The sequence below is a fragment of the Lepidochelys kempii genome, chromosome 2 (genome assembly GCF_965140265.1).
Source record: "Lepidochelys kempii isolate rLepKem1 chromosome 2, rLepKem1.hap2, whole genome shotgun sequence".
NCBI lineage: Eukaryota > Metazoa > Chordata > Testudines > Cheloniidae > Lepidochelys > Lepidochelys kempii.
The window spans coordinates 222,060,088-222,083,372 of NC_133257.1; the positions used below are offsets into that span (position 1 = coordinate 222,060,088).

At 43.3% G+C, this 23,285-nt stretch overlaps 1 protein-coding gene across 1 annotated transcript in view; it reads left to right on the plus strand.

The window, feature by feature from the left end:
• The window catches only part of LOC140907605 (serum paraoxonase/arylesterase 2-like), a 49,642-nt gene extending 27,586 nt beyond the window's left edge, over positions 1 to 22,056 (plus strand). The window contains exons 3-9 of the mRNA XM_073333907.1: positions 4,429 to 4,484; positions 6,081 to 6,246; positions 10,008 to 10,134; positions 12,883 to 13,083; positions 13,770 to 13,851; positions 16,088 to 16,216; positions 18,875 to 22,056. Coding sequence (XP_073190008.1) covers positions 4,429 to 4,484; positions 6,081 to 6,246; positions 10,008 to 10,134; positions 12,883 to 13,083; positions 13,770 to 13,851; positions 16,088 to 16,216; positions 18,875 to 19,033 — 920 coding nt within the window. The 3' untranslated portion in view covers positions 19,034 to 22,056. The remainder of the gene's footprint in view (positions 1 to 4,428; positions 4,485 to 6,080; positions 6,247 to 10,007; positions 10,135 to 12,882; positions 13,084 to 13,769; positions 13,852 to 16,087; positions 16,217 to 18,874) is intronic.
• The last annotated feature ends 1,229 nt before the right edge of the window (positions 22,057 to 23,285 follow it).

Consider the following 23,285-nt stretch of genomic DNA (forward strand, 5'->3'; position numbering starts at 1 on the left):
TAGAGCCCCTGTCCCTTTCCTCAGTGGGTTTTCTCTGGGTTCAGCTTGATCTTGAAGGGGTCTTGGTTGTCTTTGGGTTCTGAATCCTCCATGTCCCCATCCTCAACAAGCTCTTCCTCACTGTACAATTCTAGGGTGCCTTATTCTGGGTGTCACATGGTGTCTGCTGTCACTCACAGGTGTGATCCCCGCTCAGAATGGCATCTAGCTCTGCATAGTAGAGACAGGTGTGGCGGGACAAACATTTTTTTTTAATTTTTTTGCTGCTTGGGCAGCGGAGTTCAAAATGTAGGAAATGCCAAGTTGAGATCTCTACATGCACCGGGTGGCTTAATTATTTGTGCTGTGATAGCACCTAATCACAGCAGCAGGGAGTTGACTGACAGGAGTGTGTCTTCCCTTTCCTCTCCCCCCCCCCCTTTTATGCCTCTTGTTGTGTAAGGAGCATGTGACAGTGTTAAGAGCAGGATAGAAGCAGTAGTGAGAATAGAACATATTGCGAACTGCTGTGTGTGTGTGTGAACGCACATGTGTATATGCACATTGGGCTGGTGCAGCTCCTTTCTATTGCACCTCTGATGTAGTGTAAAGCCAGTTTAATCGGCCTTTATGTCGGTGTGATCCTGTGGTTGTGCAGAGCTGACATGGCCTCTTACTCACTGGAGCTGATGTTACAGGGGAAAAGAGGGCATGGCAAGAGAAGTGTCTAGCTAGGTTGCCTATGTGCTACTCCTATCTTTGGTTACATTTTTGGACCCTGGTAGCTGTTGTAGCCTGGTATAAATTTAGAGAAGCCTGAGGACTGCTTTACCTTGTGACAAGAGGATCTGCCTGAAGGATTGGGAGTGCAAAGATGAACTTCAAGTCCCCTTTACAGCACCCCCCAGTGTGTGCTTTCTGCAGCTGGCTGTAGCCGAGGTTCTAATCTAATAGACATGTGGTTTTCCTATAGCATATAGTGGATGGCTTCCTTCCTTCAGTAAGTAAAGTCCATTCTTGGTCTAATCATGATGGGTGCATGTCTTTGTCATCTATGCTCTTTTCTTCCACCCTCCGTGCTCTCTACAAACTTTATTTAATGAATGGTAGAGGCTTCCCCCAGTTCATAAATAGGATTGCCATGATTTCATTAGGATGATGTCCTAAAAATATTAACTCTATTGAAAAGTAATTCAGTTACAGTCCTGTATTCCATTATATATGTAATGTAAACATTACTCTGCTTGAACGGCTACAAAAAAGTATTAATACGTTTTCTTCGTTCATGGGCACATGGATAGGAGGGGGGTTTTCAGCTCATGCTGGTGCTCTCTATGAGAGATACTCATAGCTGTCAGATTCCTCCTCTTTTATGTTACCTGATTTATGTTACCTGATTTATTCCATACCGTACCCTTGCAGTGAAATTCTGTATTTTGCTGTATAGAACATCTTAATTTTAAAATACTGTGTTCTTAAATCTTGCCTCAGTTGGAGAAATGCAGTAATAGTTTTTTCCCAATAGAGGCTGGAGTTTCACTTAGAGAAAGGTCTGGAGAGACTTTTCTGAGGCCTGAAGAAGTGGGTTTTAAGTGCTGAATGCCTTATCCTTCAGAGGTCAGATTAGATGATCACAATGGTCCCTTCTTTGTAATCTATGGATCTGTCCTCACTATCTGGGACATTTAGCATGTACTTAAACATGAACCTTACAGACATAATAACTTTTAGCATTTTTAGTCTTAATAAAGATTAAATAGTCCTTTCCTGCTGTAGGTACAATTTGAGAACCTCCGTCTTTCATTTCGCAGTTAGAGCTGGTTAGATACCCAGAGTAAAAATCATTTGATCAATCAACAAGTTCTATTCAAAAGTGCATATATTCTACACCTCTTGGGTAACATCATGACGTTCTAGTGCAACTTTCAAAGATTTCCCCATCTTTGCTCAGCGCTATAAAACCCTATTATTAATGCAAACATTGACAGCTATGAAGTGACAGTGGAGCATTATGTGGCTTTTGTTGGCTGTAGTGAACCAGACCAATCCTCTAATGTAGCATTCACCATATTTAACTGAAAATATGTGTCCCCTCCATATGAGCGTGCTAGGGTTCTGGTGGTTTGTTTCTGACCCTTGGCATTATTTCATGAGAGGGGGTTTGTGATCAGGAAAATCCTACTAATGAAGTTCTGCAATGCAAGATAAATGGGAGTAATCTTCAGTGAGCTGTAGTTCAAACACTGGAGAAACGCCTTCAACAAGGACAACTGAAGGTAGAAAGCTTTCGTTTCAGTGTTGCCTCTCCCCTTGTAAGACACTAAAGACTAAAAATCTAATTGGTGATTTGAAGTAAGGAAGTTAGAATCCTGTTTTATAAATCTCTGCTGTCCTAAAATGGTCTTATTCAGGATGGCTCAATGGAGGGTGCAGCACAATGCAAAAGCTTGTTGAACTCCCTCGACGTAGGCTGGACATATTTCTTTCATGGAGAAAGTACCTCTCAGGTACTCTGAGGCATCTTAGAAAGTATTAAAAAATTAAACACACACCTCCATTCTCTTGCTAACAATTATTAAATCATCTTTTAAAGGCTTCCACCTCCCTCCCCAACTTTCCCACTCCTCATCTTTTTCTTGTGATGTGACTTCCTTAGGTCTGATCTATGCTAGCGATTTTAAAGACTTCCCACCATTGTTATTATGAGTGAAGCTTCACCAGTGGTAGATGGGGATCTTAACTATCATGCCATCTAAATCTGTTCAGAACAATAGCAACAATGAAAAACTTTCTGGAAAAAGGCCAAAATAGACACAGGCCTGTAGGAGTGGGATCATTGATCTATAGCTTTAATAATGTCTTCTGTAAAAGAACTACTCCCTCTTGTGCACACATAATGGATGAGGGAGGTTGTTTAGCAAAACGTAATCCAACAAATATTTGAATGGTAGTCACAAGTTTCTTGTCTAACTAGAAGGTAGTTGAGAAATTAATGGTCAATATTTGATTTGTTGTGCAATCTCTAAAAGGTAGTAATGAACACTTTAGTGCGTAGCTTTTTCTCTAGTTTATCTGCTTCATAAACTTGTAATTTAATTTTCCATTCCCAAACTTGGGAAAACTCCTTTGATTTAGTGGAGATGAAATGATCACAGCTCATGATTTACTTGTTCACAAACCAGCATATTCTGCCAGCACAGTCTGTCTATAGTACTTATATGGCCCCCACCACTGTAGTATTGGAGCATCTCACAACACCCCTGTGAGGTAAGGAAATGCCATTATCCCCATTTTTACAGATTGGGGAACTGAGCCACAGAGAGTAAGTGGCTTGGCCAGGGTCACACAGGTTGTTTGTGTTGGAGCAGGAATGGAAAAGCCCTAGTATAGTTTCTTGTCTAACAGCTGCTCTATTGATGAGTCTGCAGAGATTTTCCTCTTTAAAAAATGCAATACTTTCTGCAGGATCTTTAAATTTTCATTTTAAAGAATTGTTTAGAATTCTGTTTTGTGCTGGTCTCCTGAAAAATGGGAAAGGGTCCTGAGAGGAGCTACGAGAATGTGTGGTCTGGAAAAACACCCTTTACAATGAGACTAAAAGAGTTCAGTCTCTTTAGTATATTGAAGAGAAGGCTGAGGAATGACTTAAGGTCTTAAACTACCTACACAGGGAGAAGATCACTGACACCAGAGGATTTGTTATTCTAGCAGGCACAAATGTTACAATATCCAGTGGCTGGAAGTTGAAGCTGACAAAGTACAAATTGAAAATGAGACAAATTTTTAACAGTGAGGGCAGTTAACTACTGGAACAGCTTACGGATGTGGTAGATGCTCCATCACTTGGAGTCTTAACGTCAAGATTGGATGTCTGTCTTAATGAGATGTTCCGGCTCAGCCACAAGTTATTGGGCTATTGGAACTGCTGGGTGAAATTCTATGGGCTGTTATGTAGACGGCTGGACTAGATAATTGTGTTGGTTCTGGCCTTAAAATCTATGGTCTACACTTGCAGTTAAACAGAGTTCATTGCTGGTTTCGCAGCGGCTCTTATAGTCAGAAATGGATAAGTTTTCTAGTATAGACCAGGGTTCAGGTCAGAGGGGACTAGATAGCTAGGACAGAAGTGCACCTGGAGGTCAACCTTTCAAACACAAAATTCAGTGGTGCGGGGAGGAAGCACATGTCTGAGTTGTCAGACAAGCCTAGATCCTAGAGAGGGGGTAAACTTGAACAGTAACTTGGAATTTGTGCACTGTTATTTTCAGTAGCATCTGAAGGTTCTGCTAATTCTTTAGACACATGGTACGAGTAGCAGAGTAGCTGAAAACAGTATCCATTTGCTATCTCTTGAAAGTGGAATTATGTGAGAGAGAGAGAGAGAGAGGCAGCAAAGATTTGAGTAGAAAACACTTCCTGAATAAACCACTTCTCTGTCTGTCTTTGCAGAAAGAGGTTCAGAAGATATTGACATCCTTCCTGATGGTCTGGCTTTCATTAGCTCTGTAAGTACCTGGGCTCCTACCTCCCCACCCTATGCAGGTGCTTGAGTACTAATTTTTTCTGCACCGGAGTAACACCTGCAAATTGCAGGCTGAACACTTTCTGTGCACACTGCTTCCTGGGAGTAATGCAGACTTAAGTTAGCTCAAACTATATTTCTTCCTACTTGGGGAAGTTCATTTCTTAACCTTGCAGAGTTGTTGTGGCTATTGTTATACAACCTTTATCATTGGCACATGTGATTTTACATTCTCCTGGTGCATTGCCGACCCAAAGTATTCAGCATTTGAGTCATCCTCCCCAAATCAGGAGATAGACTTAAAAATCATGATTTCCCCCCCTTAAATTAACTTTTGGATTCTTTTTGCTTATTTCCTGGTTATTGAGCCCTTAGGGTTCACATATTCAAGCTTTTCTCCACAGCCATAAACGCTAGGAACTGTGTTTTGCTACTTGAATGCTGAGAGTTTCATTCATGTGATTCCAGCAACTGTCACTATTGGAAAAACAACCAATATTGCAATACGTGTGATAGCATCCGTGTCGCCAACTCTCGCGATTTTGCCTAGAGGAACTGTACTAGGTATTAGGTAGTCTCCTTACCCATTCAGGTGCACTTAACTGTGGCCATATTTTGTTTACCCATATTCTGAAAACTTTTTGAACAGATAGCCTGGATCAGTTCAGAGATTCCCTGTATTACCTTGCATGGTAGTGATGTTCCAAAGCTGCAGTCATCTGAGCTGTCTGAAAGCAATGACGCTGTGTCCTGAAGAAATGTTAAAGTGGGGGAACATGGAACTGAGAGACAGGAGCCAAAAGGGGTAGAGACAGGATGGATACAGGCCCTTAGAAGTCACTTGAGGTGGGGGGAGAAGAATGGGGGGAGGGAGGCAGGAAAGCTGGGGGGAGAGGTGCTTGTTTTGAAAGGGACCAGCACAGAGTGGCTGGGTACATATTGCAAGTGGGGATCTGCAATGTTGGGGTCAGAAGCCCTGTGTGGGTATGCAGCATTGTCTTGGGATAACCAGCACAGGGAAGGTAGATGCCTGGCGGGGGGGGCTAGCATCACAAGAAACAGGAGTGCTCAGACAGGGTCTGGGCAGAGCAGTAGTGGCTGGTGGCTATTGAGGGGAATTACCAGCACTGAATGAGGGTGCTGGAGCAGCACTGTGGATGTGGTGGCAGTTTGTGGGGCGGAGCATTCAGAAAAACAGTGGGGAAGGGATGTCTCTGGGATGCAGCAAAATGGGGGAGCTTCTTTGTGGAAGGGTGTCGTAGCAGCAGGTGGATGTGGAGAGGCAGTAGCACTGTGAGAATATTTGGTGGTGGTGGGGGCATCAGCAGTATATGGTGCAGAGCATGCACAAATGTGGCTGGGTTGCAACATGAGGAGGATGCAGGCAGCATAGTGAGAGAGTTAAGGAGGGATCAGTTGATTAGGGAGAGCATGAAACAAAAAACAACAGGAAAGAGACGGGATTAGTACAGTTGTTGCTGTATCATGAGATGTATCCACAAACCAAAACAAAGAGTTAGTCTTGGCAGCTTTGTCAGGATCCTCTTAACTTTCTTGTTGTGTTTACTTAATCTTAAAGGGTTTAAAATATCCAGGGTTAAATAGCTTTGCTCCAGACAAGCCAGGTGAAATATTTCTGATGGATTTGAATGATGAAAACCCAAGAGCAATAGAACTGAGAATCAGCCGCGGGTTTGATCTGGCATCATTTAACCCTCATGGGATCAGCACGTACATAGACAAAGGTAAGAAGACTGTTAAATGGAGACAAGAAATCTCAACCTAGAGATTTATTATAATTATTTATTATAGGTAAAACCCTTTGCTATCCCTGTCCCCCTCCATGTTTCACCATCAGTAACCTGATACGTGGGTGGGAGAAAAAAGTCTGATCCAGCAGGTCTTTTGATTTAATATACGAAGAACTGGCTGTTTGAGATTGTACATGTGTTTATATAAACTGACAGACTCTGTCGTCTTCAAGATATTCAATAAACGGGGCATATTTCTATAACTATGGAGAATGTGGGAAATGTCTGTATTTTTATGCATATTATGTATAAAATCCAGGAGTCCAGGAGAGCTGGCTGTATTTCAAGGAATCCCTGTTGAGGTTACAGGGACAAACCATCCCGATGAGTCGAAAGAATAGTAAATATGGCAGGCGACCAGCTTGGCTTAATGGTGAAATCCTAGCGGATCTTAAACATAAAAAAGAAGCTTACAAGAAGTGGAAGTTTGGACATATGACCAGGGAAGAGTATAAAAATATTGCTCGGGCATGTAGGAATGTTATCAGGAGGGCCAAATCGCACCTGGAGCTGCAGCTAGCCAGAGATGTCAAGAGTAACAAGAAGGGTTTCTTCAGGTATGTTGGCAACAAGAAGAAAGCCAAGGAATGTGTGGGCCCCTTACTGAATGAGGGAGGCAACCTAGTGACAGAGGATGTGGAAAAAGCTAATGTACTCGATGCTTTTTTTGCCTCTGTTTTCACTAACAAGGTCAGCTCCCAGACTGCTGCGCTGGGCATCACAAAATGGGGAAGAGATGGCCAGCCCTCTGTGGAGATAGAGGTGGTTAGGGACTATTTACAAAAGCTGGACGTGCACAAGTCCATGGGGCCGGACGAGTTGCATCCGAGAGTGCTGAAGGAATTGGCGGCTGTGATTGCAGAGCCATTGGCCATTATCTTTGAAAACTCGTGGCGAACCGGGGAAGTCCCGGATGACTGGAAAAAGGCTAATGTAGTGCCAATCTTTAAAAAAGGGAAGAAGGAGGATCCTGGGAACTACAGGCCAGTCAGCCTCACTTCAGTCCCTGGAAAAATCATGGAGCAGGTCCTCAAAGAATCAATCCTGAAGCACTTGCATGAGAGGAAAGTGATCAGGAACAGCCAGCATGGATTCACCAAGGGAAGGTCATGCCTGACTAATCTAATCGCCTTTTATGATGAGATTACTGGTTCTGTGGATGAAGGGAAAGCAGTGGATGTACTGTTTCTTGACTTTAGCAAAGCTTTTGACACGGTCTCCCACAGTATTCTGGTCAGCAAGTTAAGGAAGTATGGGCTGGATGAATGCACTACAAGGTGGGTAGAAAGCTGGCTAGATTGTCGGGCTCAACGGGTAGTGATCAATGGCTCCATATCTAGTTGGCAGCCGGTATCAAGTGGAGTACCCCAAGGGTCGGTCCTGGGGCCGGTTTTGTTCAATATCTTCATAAATGATCTGGAGGATGGTGTGGATTGCACTCTCAGCAAATTTGCGGATGATACTAAACTGGGAGGAGTGGTAGATACGCTGGAGGGGAGGGATAGGATACAGAAAGACCTAGACAAATTGGAGGATTGGGCCAAAAGAAATCTGATGAGGTTTAATAAGGATAAGTGCAGGGTCCTGCACTTAGGACGGAAGAACCCAATGCACAGCTACAGACTAGGGACCGAATGGCTAGGCAGCAGTTCTGCGGAAAAGGACCTAGGGGTGACAGTGGACGAGAAGCTGGATATGAGTCAGCAGTGTGCCCTTGTTGCCAAGAAGGCCAATGGCATTTTGGGATGTATAAGTAGGGGCATAGCGAGCAGATCGAGGGACGTGATCGTTCCCCTCTATTCGTCATTGGTGAGGCCTCATCTGGAGTACTGTGTCCAGTTTTGGGCCCCACACTTCAAGAAGGATGTGGATAAATTGGAGAGAGTCCAGCGAAGGGCAACAAAAATGATTAGGGGACTGGAACACATGAGTTATGAGGAGAGGCTGAGGGAGCTGGGATTGTTTAGCCTGCAGAAGAGAAGAATGAGGGGGGATTTGATAGCTGCTTTCAACTACCTGAAAGGGGGTTCCAAAGAGGATGGCTCTAGACTGTTCTCAATGGTAGCAGATGACAGAATGAGGAGTAATGGTCTCAAGTTGCAGTGGGGAAGGTTTAGATTGGATATTAGGAAAAACTTTTTCACTAAGAGGGTGGTGAAACACTGGAATGCGTTACCTAGGGAGGTGGTAGAATCTCCTTCCTTAGAGGTTTTTAAGGTCAGGCTTGACAAAGCCCTGGCTGGGATGATTTAACTGGGAATTGGTCCTGCTTTGAGCAGGGGGTTGGACTAGATGACGTTCTGGGGTCCCTTCCAACCCTGATATTCTATGATTCTATGATTATGTGTGACACAGTTTGTCCACTCACTTTTGTATTTTGGCCTAGTCCTACTTGGTCTCAAGGGGTTAACTTTTTTCCAGACAGATACATCAGGAGTGAAGGAATAAGCATTGAATGGAGTGGGCGTGGGTCACGTATTTATGTCTGGGCTGGCATGAATGAACTATAAACACATGGATAGAGCTACCTTGGAACTCCAGTGGGGAACAGCACCAGACCATTAATTTTTTTAATGACACCTGGTGTCTTGGAATATGGGTGGGTGATTACATATGTGACCACAAACTGAACACTGGGAAGGGCAGCACTCATGAAAACACCATCACTGGAACCTGAAACAAAGGACATAAGTGTTAAGGGGCTGGGAGAAGGAATTTGTTCTGCCTGTGGGAGAAGAGTATTCCAGTCTGGGACTGTTGCACAGCTGCAGGCATGCTGTCTGTCTTCCAGGCCAGGGCAAAGAGGGACCCTCCTAACCAAGAAAGGAAGAGCTGCCAGGTTAAGGGGGAGTTGTGTGTTTTAGCCTTTTCTTTACTATTTTAACAGGATGTCCCTGCACACTGGGTTCCTGAGAACTAATAAATGATGTCTTGTTTTGGAAAGGTTGTCTTGTGTCACTGCAAACACATTGGTTGTATAGCTCCCCAGAGGGGAAGCCTCCAAGAAGGGTTCAAGATCATTTGGACCTGCTGGAGGAGCTCCTGTGGGAAACGGGTGCTGAAGGCAGGGACCCAGTCTTTGAGCTGTGGGGCTCCCCCTTGATTAGAGGGGAGACCCATAAGATATCACTAAGGTCGCACTCCCAGAAAAACAGCAAAAGAGTTGGAGGCACAGCATGCCCTGTAATATCACCGCAGCAACCAGTTGCAGGTTTTGAACGCTTTACGGCATGGGTGTTTAGTAAGGGGAGTAGGAGAAGACAACTCAGTGTATGGAAATATAATGCCTCCATCACTGTTCAGATTCTGCAGTTCTGGTGCTATGAGCCTTAACTGAAACTCTGTTGCCCGGCTATAGAGCCTGTGCACAATGAGCATTTCTCTTCTAGCTCACTGCACAGTAGTGACCACAAAGGGAGACTGGCTTGTGGCTGAAATGAAGCGCTGGTTCTGCAGCTTTTTGGTACTGAATGACTGATAGAGACGTGGCATCCTCTAAAGGCTCTTTCTGTCCGTAGAAGACCCTTCAGTCTATCGGCATCCCCCCCACCACCTCACAGGGGTGTTGAGTGTAAATACATCAAAAGGCGCTTATATACTACAGCGGTAGAGGTAGATAACATACCAGACACAGACATTTAAGCTGCTGTGTCCTTTTTGTGAAACTCAACAATTTTTCCACATTCTTTCTTTAGATGACTCCGTGTACCTCTTCGTTGTGAATCATCCGGAATTCAAGAGCACAGTTGAGGTGTTTAAATTTGTAGAAGATGAAAACGCTCTTGTACACCTAAAAACTATCCGCCACGAACTTCTGTCGAGGTACTGCATCCAAATCACAGCACCTGTCTCCATTTGGCTAAAGGCTGTTTTTGTTAAAGCTCAATTTATATTCAAGGAAACGTAAACCCTAGAGGACCTTTCCATTTTATGTTTTCCCGCTGCTTTCATCAGTACTTCACATCTGGATACTGCCAAGCTACTACGCTTCTCTCCCGTCTCCTTTGTAAGTTAAGGCGTGGATCCACAAAGGGATGTGGGTGCTTAAAAGCCCAGGTTTAGGTCTCTGTCAGCTTTAGGCACCACGGCAACCCACAAACCCCTGCCTAACAGCACAGGCACTTACATTCACTTGGCACCTACATTTTTGCTGTAAAAGTCCCTTAGTTTCTGCACCTGGGCATTTGGATGCCTAAGCCACTCTGATCGGGGGAAGATAGGTGGGGGGAACGCCTATCGTGCCTGCAAGACCCATTCCAGTAGGTGTGCTCAAAACACCCTTAACTCTATGCAAAACAAATGGGGGGTGGAAGAGACGGCAAACATCCCTTATAGCCTATTAGCCCAATGGTTAGGGTTCCTACCTGAGATGTAGGAGACCCTAGTTCAAGAGGAGAAGGGATTTGAACAGGGGTCTCCCACCTCTCAAGTGAGTGCACTGAGCAGCGTGATTTTTTACAGTGCCTTGGCCCTATCCGTATTTAATTAAAGTGGAACTGCTTCAACAGGAGAGATTGAGAGAGACCCACATTGGAAAGGTTTCAGAGTAGCAGCCGTGTTAGTCTGTATTCGCAAAAAGAAAAGGAGTACTTGTGGCACCTTAGAGACTAACCAATTTATTTGAGCATGAGCTTTCCTGAGCTACAGCTCACTTCATCAGACATTGCATCCGATGAAGTGAGCTGTAGCTCATGAAAGCTTATGCTCAGAGAAATTGGTTAGTCTCTAAGGTGCCTCAAGTACTCCTTTTTCTTTTTTCCACATTGGAAAGTCTCATAGTTCAGCAGCTATGGCCCTCACCTCAGAGGTGAGGCTGCGCTTTAACGTTGGTAGTGCAGACATACCCTAACTCAAGTTTTGTGTATTCCAGTGATTTTTTTCAAGGCTCCTATAAGCTAGGTGTTGCAATGCTAAGTCCCTTTGTGGATCTGGTCCTAAATGACTTCATTCCATATTTGGGAGTAAAATGTCACGAACCCTCCCAAACACTGAACCAACCCTGACCAGTGTGCTCAGGATGATAATGTCCTGCTGTCTGGACTGGATCATGAATGTGGGGTCCGGCCACAGGGCAGACAGGAAATAGGGCACAAACACCACATTGGTTGTATGCTCTGTAATTAGATTTCACCAACCAAGTAACAAGTGTGAACTCCCCAGCCTTACCATGGAGTGACATACAGTCCCCTTGGGCTATCTTGTTGATCGGGCAAGCCTGCTTCAGTGATGGATGGTTCCTTCTACCAAAAATCACAACAATATTCAGATTGCTCCCATTCCCAGAGGACCAGTCATTTACCCTAAGTCAGTTGTACCCCACATCTCTCACCAAAGGCAACTCTTTTAGCGAGTCCTGTAATAAACTAACGAAAGATTTATTAACTAGGAAAAGGAAATAAGAGTTAAATACAAGGTTAAAGCAGGTAACTTACACGCACAAATGAGTTAGTCTTAGATGACAAAAGGTAATAGAAATTTCTATAATAAGCAAACTCCATATTTCCTTTAGGGCTAACTCAGGCAAAACAGCTGGGGGGGTCTTCTGTTTGTGCTTAGTGATTCTTGCCCCTTTAGAGTCCAAAGCAAAAAGAACCCTGTTTCTCCGTGGGGGAGAAGAGGGTGATGGGGAGAGAGAGGGTGAGGAGTGCAATTAACAAAGTCTTTGTTCTTTGTCTCACAATGGCTCATTTGGTTTAAAAGGCAGCCTGTAGGAAGCCAGTTTTTGCATTAGAGAAAGATTCTCTCCTGTTTGAGTTACAGAGGTTTACAATGCAAATGCTCAATATAACTTTATACCCTGGGTTACATATGTTATAAGTGAGATCAGTAGATGCACATCTGACAAGCATTTCATCAGGTCTAAACACATTCTTAACAACTTAAGATCTAGGTCAGGGATTCTCAAACTGTGGTCGAGACCCCAAAGTGTGTTGTGACCCCATTTTAATGGAGCCACCAGGGCTGGCATTAGACTTGCTGGGGCCTAGGACTGAAGGTAGAAGCCCAAGCACCATCACCCGGGGGCAAAGCCCGAGCCCAACCACCTGGGGCCAAGCCAAAGGGCTTCAGCCCTAGGTGGCAGGACTCAGGTTACAGGCCCCCCACCTGGGGCTGAAGCCCTTGGACTTTGGCTTCCCCGCCCTAGGTAGTGGGGCTTGAGCTTTGGCTTTGCCCTTCCCCTCTGAGCTGGTGGGGCTCGGGTAGGCTCAAACTTTAATTTTTTTCCCCCCTCCTGGGTTCATAAAGTAATTTTTGTTGTCAGAAGGGGGTTGCGGTGCAATGAAGTTTGAGAGTCCCTGATCTAGGTTAAAATGCTAACATGCAGGTGAGCCAGACTGGTTTCTACCTATGCATTTGTCAGTGTTCAGTGAGGCCCAGGAGCCTTGGCATGAGCTAGCATCTGGTTTACGAGTGCCTCAGATACCAATTTAAGTTTGTTCAAAGCTGTATATGGCACCTCTCTCTGTTCTCTATTGTAATCCAGTTTCATACATAATTATAATTTTCACTACATGAACACTAATTCTCAAACCTCTGTAAAATTTGTTCACTCCATTTTTCTTATTTCAGCTTGAATGATGTTGTGGCTCTGGGACCTGATCACTTCTACGCTACTAATGACCACTATTTCTCTGACTCCATCTTGATGTACCTGGAGATGTTCTTGGGCTTGACCTGGTCAAATGTTGTCTACTACAGTCCAACAGAAGTTAAAGAGGTAGCCTCTGGGTTTTACTCAGCCAATGGAATTAACATTTCACCAGACAAAAAGTAAGTCTCTTTTGGTCTCCTTATACATTTAATGGACCAAATGATGAAAAGAAACTCAGACAATATTCCTGAATTTTACATGCAAATATTTGCATGTGCAGATTGTGTGGTTAGTCTTCTAAATTGACTTGTGGGTGTACATTTGGTTAGTTGACTGGGTGCTCTTTGTAAAATATGGTTGTAATAAGTAATCTGAAGTGATTATATAACTTTTATATAATTTTATTCAACTATTGGTGGTATTTTATCCAATAATATCAAAGAAATTACATTTTAACCAACCTGATACTTGCATTTTTTTAAATGCTTGCAAGAATTAATGGATAATACTCCTCCTAAAATTGTAATAAGGGCAACTGTTCGTTTAACTTGTACAGACTACCACAGCCTGGGAGCCTGTTTCAGAGTGTAAACCATTTGTACAATTTGTGACTGGTATTTTTACAAAATATGTATTTGTGACACTATTGATTGGAGTCCTGGTTGTTACATTAAAAACACCTTGGAACACCAAGTACTTTAGCCATCTGTCTTGAGTTCAGTGTGTGGACAGCTTGGGATTCTTATAAGCATTTCAGAATATCAGTTTAAAGCTTCTAAAAATCAATGCTTACAACTAAAGAATCAATTTACTTTTACTTTTATCTCTGTGTAGACACCTTGTTAATAGACTCTTTCGTTTGAAGGTATGTTTATGTTGCTGACCTGCTGGCTCATAGTATCCATGTTATGGAAAAACATGCTAACTGGAGTCTAACTCAATTGAAGGTAGGCGGTTTGCCACTTAGAACAAGAACCTAATCCATGTTTGAAATGTAGTGTATACCCTTTAGGTAGCCTAGATCTCTCAATCATAGCCTGATTATGGGTAGAGAATGTGTTAATATACATGCAAACAAAACTGCTGGGGGGCTGTGGTTGGCTCTTGTGGTACTGAGGGGAGAGGTATTCCTGTGGAATTTCATGTGAGCCATTATTATTGTTCACTGCAGCCTAATACCAGCAACCCTAAAATGAACCTTGAGTTTGGCCCTGATCACGTTCTCCTTCGAGGCGTTATCGACCTGTTGATGCAGTTAGTGCTCATTCATTAATGCAGCCTGCAAACAGAAAGCAGCTTTCAGAGCAGCAAGTAGTATCTGACTGGGAAACAGAGGGCAATTTACAGAACATAAATATTCCAATTTTCCTGCCTGGGGATTTGGACATCTCCCTTTTTATGTCAATGGGAGTTACTTCCCTCCTGCCTAGAGATAATTGGTCCCCATAGCATATAAGGCAGGTGTTATGAGATGGTGGTAACACACCTGATATGCTAGGGTAATTATGGCTTGTGGTTGCTGTGGGCCTGTGGAACAGGCTGTAACATGTTTCACACATCTGTATTAGCTGAGGGGCTCCTGTTGTTGGTATTTCTGTAAATTGCCCCAAATGGTTTGGTTACTGTTCCCTGTATAATAATGGGATCTGGGGGTTAACACACAAACTGGGTAAAATTTCAGATCATGAAATAAATGCCTGTAGAGTGAATTAACAGGCGACCGTTCCAGGTAGGAACTCGGATGTTCTGATTTGGGAACCAATTCACCTAGCTATTTCTAATGCCAGCTTTTTAATGTCTCTTCAGCCACTCATGTCTCTTTCCCTCCCCCACACCTTCACAAAGGATCATAGAACCATAGAAACATAGGGCTGGAAGGGACCTCAAGAGATCATATAGTCTACCCCGCTCAGGCAGGATTAACTCTTTAACTCTTCCATATTTTCAATTTACTTTCCTTTCCATGGATTTCTTACTTAGACCTCAGATTCTGGAATTGGTTCTGCTGCGTCCTGGTCCCCAGCATAAACCAGAGCAGCCTCAGGGCTGCTCTGAAATACCAAGACTGTCAACACTCTTCCAAGGCCATTCCAGCAGCTGGGCATCAGCAGATGTAGAGATGTTCCATTCGCATTCCCTATACCAGGCGCTGAGTTGATGGTTTAGTAGCTGCTGCTATAGGATTTTCCCCGATGGTGGGGAAATTCTCAAGGGGCTGATTACACCAGCTTTAAGGCTGCTTTAAGCCACTGGAGCAGCACAACCCAGCCAAAGAGGAGAAAGGATCTGGCCCACTATGCAGATGATCTATTTTTAATATTAAATATTTGTACATGATGCCACTGGCATGCATGTCATTGTACGTAGATATTCAAAGACATTGCCTCTGCCCTGAGGAATTTATAAGGAAGAGGCCTTTGTTTGGGTAGTTACCTGGAAATGGGAACATCTGCAGTTACATTGGATAAGATTATTTATGAATAAAAGTTTTGGAAAGGATAGAAACCCCTCTGGACAAGTTTTTTCCATAATTGCCCAATTTCGACTTCTTACACTGGGGTTTCGCACTGAAGCATCAGGTGCCTGGCCACTGTTGGTGACAGGATATTGGACAAGAAGAACCATGGGTATGACCCAGTGTGGCAGCTGATAGCATCCCAGTAGATAACTTTCCCAAGGACAGCTTTCCTTTCCACCTGATCTGTGTCTTCTCCTTGCTGGCCCCAAGAGTCAGTCTCCTCTTTTCTTTTTGTTCCATTTTAATTCAGGTCATCAGTCCTAGCTGGGAGGGACACTGCCAACTTTCATGCCTGTAACTTCCATGCCTGTAATGCACCATGCACACCTATATAAAAACATAAGGCTTGAAGGTGACTAGGGCTAATAATATGCCCCTTCCTTCAGCTCTAGAAGCTGGGAATGAGTTGCTGAAGCAAATATGTAAATATTTATAATGTCCTCATCACCGTCATATCTGGGCAGTACAGCAGATGGTGCATGTTGACAAAAGGTGTAGTGAGGGGAAAATCTTATGGTGGTTTCAGTCCAAATTTTTAAGTGTTACTGAAAGGCATAAATACCTTTGAGAAATATGCTGATTATGAATGAATAAAGAGAGGCTATAAATGAAGTTTGTGACTTCGACGTGTGTGTCACTGTGTTGGGTTCTCCCATGTTTGATAGGTGCTGGAATTGGACACACTAGTCGATAACTTATCTGTTGATCCTTACACTGGGGATATTTGGGGAGGATGTCATCCCAATGGCATGAAGCTGCTCTTCTATGATCCTGAGAATCTTCCTGGTTCTGAGGTTAGTTTGACAGATTCTTTTGGTAAATTAGACCATGTCTATACTGTAAAACTATATTGTTTTAACTAGAACAATATAACTAAAGTGGTACAACTGCGCCCTCTTCCCTCGCCCCCCCCCCCCAGTGTGGAAGTGTGGATGCAGTTATACAAGTATGAAAGTGTTTATACTGGTACAGATTATTCCGTTACGGGAAGGAGAATAAAATATTCTGGTGTAAGGTACCTTTATACTGGTATGACTGTGTCCACACTTGGGGTTGTACCAGAATAATTATTTCCATTAAAACAAACACATTTACCCCCCCCCCGACTCCATATTCCTAACCAAAATAGCTATACTAATACAAAATCTGTGTGTAGACAAGACATTGGAGTGTCTCTTCTAAAACAAAACAGAAGAACAATGCAGAGCTTTAAAGCAATACTTCAGTCTGGTTTTTATGGAATAGTGCTATCAGGCAGAAAAATCCGCCATTGACGCTAATCTCTGTAGCATTTAATGGCGCTGAAGGAGAGAAACATTTCAGTTCTATTATATGGTATCTTTAGCCATAACCTCAAGGCACTGGTTATTGTGGATTATGTGAATCCAAGTTTTTTTTTGTTAACATTCCTGAATAAAACTAAATGCATCGGAATCAGGAAATAAGTTAAGCAGAAAGGCCCCTTTGGAAATCTCAGCTGGAGTTAAGCAACTGGCTTCCACTGACTTTCAATGGGAGTCATGGGTGTAACTCATTTAGGTCCCTTAGAAAATCCTAGCTGATATCCCCGATTCACCATTGCGTTACTCTGGACCGAGGCTCGAGTAACTGCACTGATATCTGAGGAGCTATGCTGACATTAACTGGAGTAGCGGTTAATCAGGCTCAGATAGTTCTTGAGAATGGGCACTACTTCAGTAGGTCACCTGAGAGAGCATGCTCCCTCTGGAGTGTAGACTTGCCAAAGCTGTGGTCCTCCTCGCTGCCTTCCCAGCAACATACAAGCAACAAGCCATGCCTTGACTTGCTAAAACACTTAGATACCAAGATGACAGAGATTTAAAGAGCTATCAATATGGAGTTCATCAGATAGTGATAAAACTTACCCAGTGGATGGCAGCTTACAGGACAGAGCAGAGAGTCTGATCTGCCCAGTGCCCCTGCCTTATTGTGGCTACACTCCCACTTTCCCAACAAGTTATGTTCGACATGCTGCACAGCTGTGACCTCTCAGCCACCCTCACTGAAACAATCCCTCCAGCTGCTTGGACCTTGATCCTAAATCCGAGCTGACTTCACCCTGGATTCTGTGAACCATGAAGCAGAAAGTGCTTCTTCAGGTAGGGTGGTGGAAGGGCAGGACATATGTACAGTGAAGAAGATTGGGAAGGTGTGGGCTGTGGTCAGAAATAAATTAAAGTAGATGGGTCTGGAAAAAGTCACAGCCCGCTTTGCTTTTTTGACCTGCAAGATGGCAACTGCCAAGAGAGCACAGCTTACAGCCATGGAAAAGGTGATACATGGATGGGTAGGGTGGGATTTCCAAAAGCACTAAATTGAGGTAGGGAGCTCAAGTCCCATGGACTGACTTGTGCTTCTGTGTCATTTCAGTACTTTTGGAAAATTCCACCCCTTAGCTAACATTTCATATTAAAAGGAATTACCCATGCATAACCTTTCAGACTCCATTTCCCTCCTAACTAGTGGCTAGACTCCAAATGTACTTTAAGAGCTTGAACTCAGACCATTGTGAGCCTTGCCAGATAACATCTCTTAAAATGTCTCCGTAACCACCAGAAAAAATCTCCATCTGATCGTTCAATCAATTCCAGGCTGCTTTCTTTGCAGCTGCAGTCTAATTAAATGTTGTTGAACTACATGTTTGGTGCTAGCTCAGTTTAATTGTATTCGTAAAAGAAATATTGCCTGACAATAGAGCAAGGCTAAATTTGTCCTTGTTCTTTCTCATTTACCCTTTAGATTTTATAATGGCTACTAGTGAGCTGCTTTCTGCAATCCTTGCTCTTGTGTGATTTCAGTGAGAATATACAGTTAAAATACCAACGGGAATACTTGAACAGTATGATGCTACTCAGTGTGAATAAGAGTGGCTGAATCTGGTCCTGTGGGTTTAAATCTTTTTAAAATTTGACAGATTGGAAAGGTTCAGAAAAGCACACCAAAAAGTCCTATCTATTTAGTTTAACAAAGAGATGGTTAAGAGGTGACTTGATCATGGTCTAAAAGTACCTAAAAAAGGACGAGTATTTCTGAATTAGGGTTTTTTAAATCTAGCAGACGAAGGTATTGAGCTGAAGCTAGACAAATACAGACTAAAAATGATGTGCACATTTTTAATAGTAAGCTTAAGTAGCTGTAGGAACAACTCACCTTGGGATGTGGTGGATTCTCCGTCACTTGAAGTCTTTTTTTTAAATCGAGACTGGAGAGCTTTCTGAACAGTCTGCTCTAGTTGTGAGCTTAATGCAGCAATCATTTGGTGAAATTCTATGACCTGTGTTATGCGGGAGCACAGATCTTAAGGTCAGAAGGGACCATTACGATGATCTAGCGTAAATTAATATGTCCTGTCTGTGCTGAACTCTGAACATCAGCGACTATAAAAGTAGGACACCTTCTGTATTGACTGCCTGTAACTCTTCCCTCTTCAGGTAATCCGGATCCAGAACATTGTTTCTGCAAAACCTACCGTGACCCAGGTGTATGCTGAGAATGGCTCAGTGCTTGAGGGAAGTTCAGTTGCAGCAGTGCATTCTGGGAAACTGCTCATAGGCACGGTGTTCCACAGAGCTCTTTACTGCAAACTATAGTTCACTCTGGATAGACTTTGTTAGGGGGGAGGGTTCAGTTTCTTTTAAATTGCTAAGTCCAAGCTACATTGCCATAAGTCATGAAAATGTATTCCTCGCCTCAAGGAAATAACATAAGTTCTGTTCAGTAGTGAATGGAAATGGATTTAAAGATTAAAAAAATGTGTGTAGGATTAATGTGGAAGATCCCAGGCCAATAACAAACTGTGGACGTAAATTACAAATTCAACATTAAAAGAAAATAGCTGAAAATGAGTTGGTTCTTGGGTTAGCAAGTGGGATCAGACTTCAGGATTCTGTTTCTCTGGGAGAGTTGATGATCTGCCTAGTGTGTAAAAGAGTGGAGGCAGTGTTGAATAAACACGTCATTTCATGGTTTGGGTCACTAACCCAAGTGCTTTGGGGGGGGCTCCTTTTCACCCCTCTGCCAATTTTCCCTATGCTGTCAGAAATCATTTGAAACCCATGTGTTGCCTTATCATGAACCTGTTCTCAGACATACTCTTGCCTGCATTTAGAGTATTAGGTGTATGATTTAAATAACCTTTCAAGGAATGAGTTCAAAAATCTCTACTTTCTGAAGAGATCTGAAATGCCTTAACCAAACAGTGCCTTGGAGCCTGCGGTCTCCGCATACAGCCAGGAGAGCAGTGGTGAAAACTGCACCTCAGGGAAGGCCTTTAGCACAGAGAATGCAGTTTGTGCAGTATATGTCTAATTACCATGCTGTGTGAAACTGCCACTCACGCCAAAGGATTCTACCAAACAAACTATTATAATGCTGTTTGCTTAGAATGACACAGTCCACTCTGTGTAATCATTGTATTTGTGAGGCTCGTATGACCTTTGTCTGCTAGCCAATATGCTACTCCACCTCCTCTAGGCTAAAGCATTCTGCTAATGTTTCTCTGGCAAGAGGAGAGGCAGTATGGTTTTGGAGAGTGAACTCTGGGACAGCTGTGTTGCTAGGGACAGGTTACTTAACCACTGTCTTGCCCTTTCTTCAGCTGTAGAGTGGGGGAGAGAGATGTCAAGGGCACAGAACAGTTATGAGGAATGACTGAAAATGTGAAAGCAGTATCACCTCAGTGCTAGCTGCCTGATCTGCAGCAGGGGAACGCTGTACTGTATCAGGAGCAAGTATCTAGGCAACCTGTCCTAAAGCTCTCTACCCATGGCTGGATGAGGATGGGTGGAGGGACTAGTAATATTCTAAACCAGGGGTAGGCAACCTATGGCACACAAGCTGATGTTCAGTGGCACTCTCACTGCCCGGGTCCTGGCCCCCGGTCCGGGGGGGAGGGGGCTCTGCATTTTAATTTAATTTTAAATGAGGTTCTTAAACATTTTAAAACCCTTATTTACTTTACATACAATAGTTTAGTTATCTATTATAGACTTAGAGAGACCTTCCAAAAACGTTAACATGGATTACTGGCACGTGAAACCTTAAATCAGTGAATAAATGAAGACTTGGCCCACCACTTCTGAAAGGTGGCCAACCCCTGTTCTAAACCATGAGAGCAAAATGTCAGCCTCCGAGGTAGAATTCTAGCCTAGGGTTAAAAAAGGCCTGATGTATTATCAGCCAAAGAATAGAGAGAGCTGCTCTTGGTTCCCTTCCCTATTGCTACCCCTGCCTCCATGTTCAGGTTAGACTCTGCTCGCTCCAGATGCTCTCTGTGATGTCTGAGCCACTTTTCCAGACACATCTAGCGTCAGTGCTGCTAATGGGGAGAGAGCATTGGGCAAAGTGAGCAACTCGGGTGTGGATGCTACCAGTGAGTTACAAGGGGATAAAACAATTTTTTTTTAAAATTTCCTGTACCATTACTAGGCTAGGTTGTTGTGACTTGCGGATCTAAGGAAGCTTTTAATTTCTGCACTACTAGATTACTTTCTAATCACAGCACAGTTTTTGGCAGCAGCAACTCCAGTCAGATGGAGAATGCATTGTTTTTACAGAAACACCTTAGGGCCTGCTGGGGTCTAGCTCAAGGGGAATACAAAGCAACTGTATGGCCCCTCACTGGCTACTCTAGGGGTCATGCCAGCATGTGCAGAATCAGTTCTGCACCCTTTCTTCACCGGTGGGCCCAAGCTCTAGTGGGGGTGGGGAGAGGCATGGCCAAGGCATTCCTGTGACCTGGCTATTTGCTCACTGCTGTAACAGCCCAATGGCTCATGGGAACCAGAGCACAGGTTAGGGCTACCCCACCTCAACCACCCGTGGAAGCTAACTAGAAGCCACATGTGCTTTCCTCAGAGCAGTGAAGAGCCTGGGTCTGGAACAGAGCGGAGGTGCCTTACATCTGGTGCAAACTGCATGTGCTCTGAGGAACTCTGCATCAGTACCAGCATGAACCTAACCCCCAAATCCCAGAGAATGCACTGTGTGCTCCTTTGCCTTTATTTTAGGGGGAACAAACTGGCTCCCCCAGAAGCTTCTCTCCCTGCAGCATTTGTTTAATATGAACAGTAGGGAAAGCACAGCTTCCTCCTCCCCAACTTCTTCCAAACAACAAACTGGGCCCTTTTGGGGGAAGTACTAATAGAAAGTCATGTCTTCAAATATACTTCGTTCTGGAATATGCTCTAGTCTTGTGGTTAATTACTGTGTAAACAAAATTCTTATAAGGAAAAACATCACCTGAAATAAATAAAATGTTGATCTTTACAGTATTATGTTTCTGCTGAGCAATATATTGATTTTTTTAATTTGAAATTGTGGCATCATAATACTCAGTGGCTCATTATCAACAACATTTAGCTTTACTACTCCCTGTGCTTTTCCTAATTCATTAATTGATGTACAGCGTCTAAAATGTAGTTGATTGTAAACCTGGTAACCATGAATGTTCTCATCTTTATTAAAAGAAATTACACCACAGAGTTCTTATACAAAATCTGATCCATCTTTAGATTTTAGCTTCTTCAAATGAATGCAAAATGATTTGGAATCGTCATTTTGTCCATTATCCTAATTTTTGGTCCTGGGTAAAATAAAGCCTGTATTGATCCTAGTTTTTATTTTAATTGTAGCTGTGTCTCTTCCTCATGGCTGTGGTATGTATGTTCTGCTGTCAGTCATGAATTCTAAGACGTAACAATGGAATGGGGAAAAATTAAATGAATAGCTACAGGCATTTATTTATATATATATATATATATATATATAGTAGTATCTCACAGTACATTAAAAATCATGCAAACACATTATCTTATGCTTACAAAACTCTTTAGCCTCTGAGGAGCCATGTGTTGTCAGTACTGGGGCCTTATGCTGCTCTGGCCATCTCATCTGGTCTGTCTTTTGTATAGGCACAAGATACGTGTCTGTCTGAACCCTGTAGGGTCCCAGTCACTAACTGTTTGCCCTGCTGTGAGGGGCACAGGGTTCCCTGTAGCTCCTGAGTTTTCTAGGTTAATCACTGGCAGTTGTACACAGCACTACCTTCAATATAGGCCCTGGTAGTGCTGTCTCAAAAAACTTAGTATAGAGTGACCTTTAAATACAGCTTAATTATACAACAGAAACACAGACATTAAACACAACTCTACATGTGAAGTGATTTCTAGCAGAAATCTCTAGCAACAGGACCAAATGACTCAGCCACATTTCAAGCCCGACCTACCGACGGTTCAAGTCTGTTTTTTCTGCATGCCATTTTTCCAGTTTCACTACTTGGCTGTGGCCTGGGCACACAGTCCTCTTACTTGCCTTCTACCCACATGCATTTTCTGCAAAGAACTACAGCACATGAAACTACTTATGTAAAGCTATGGCTGCAATTTGACATACAGCTGCTAAAATACATGGAAGAGGAGGAAGATCAGCCTATGCTTGTAGACAGTAAAACACTTCTACACACCACCTCCTCCCTTGGGAGACTGAGGTCAGAAATTCCAAGTGATATCTGTCTTTGATCCCCTTTTAAAGCCCCCCTACAGTCCAAGTGGTAGATTTGTGGAACATACAATTTTCAACATAGCATAAGGTACCACTCACCAAACAGGACCAGCAGGAAATACTGATGAAAACTACACAGCAGATAGGAGGCGAGCCATTGCAGGACTATGGAGTAAACTGTATAGAATCCATTTGTGGTGGGGAGTGGTAGGAAGGATGGAGAGAAGCAACTGTGTTGAGGGGAGGTGGGCAGGATTGGAAGAGTGAGTTATACAATATACCAATAAACAAGAACAGCATTAGTACCTTAGTTAAAATGATCCTTTCACCCTCTTGAGGTGG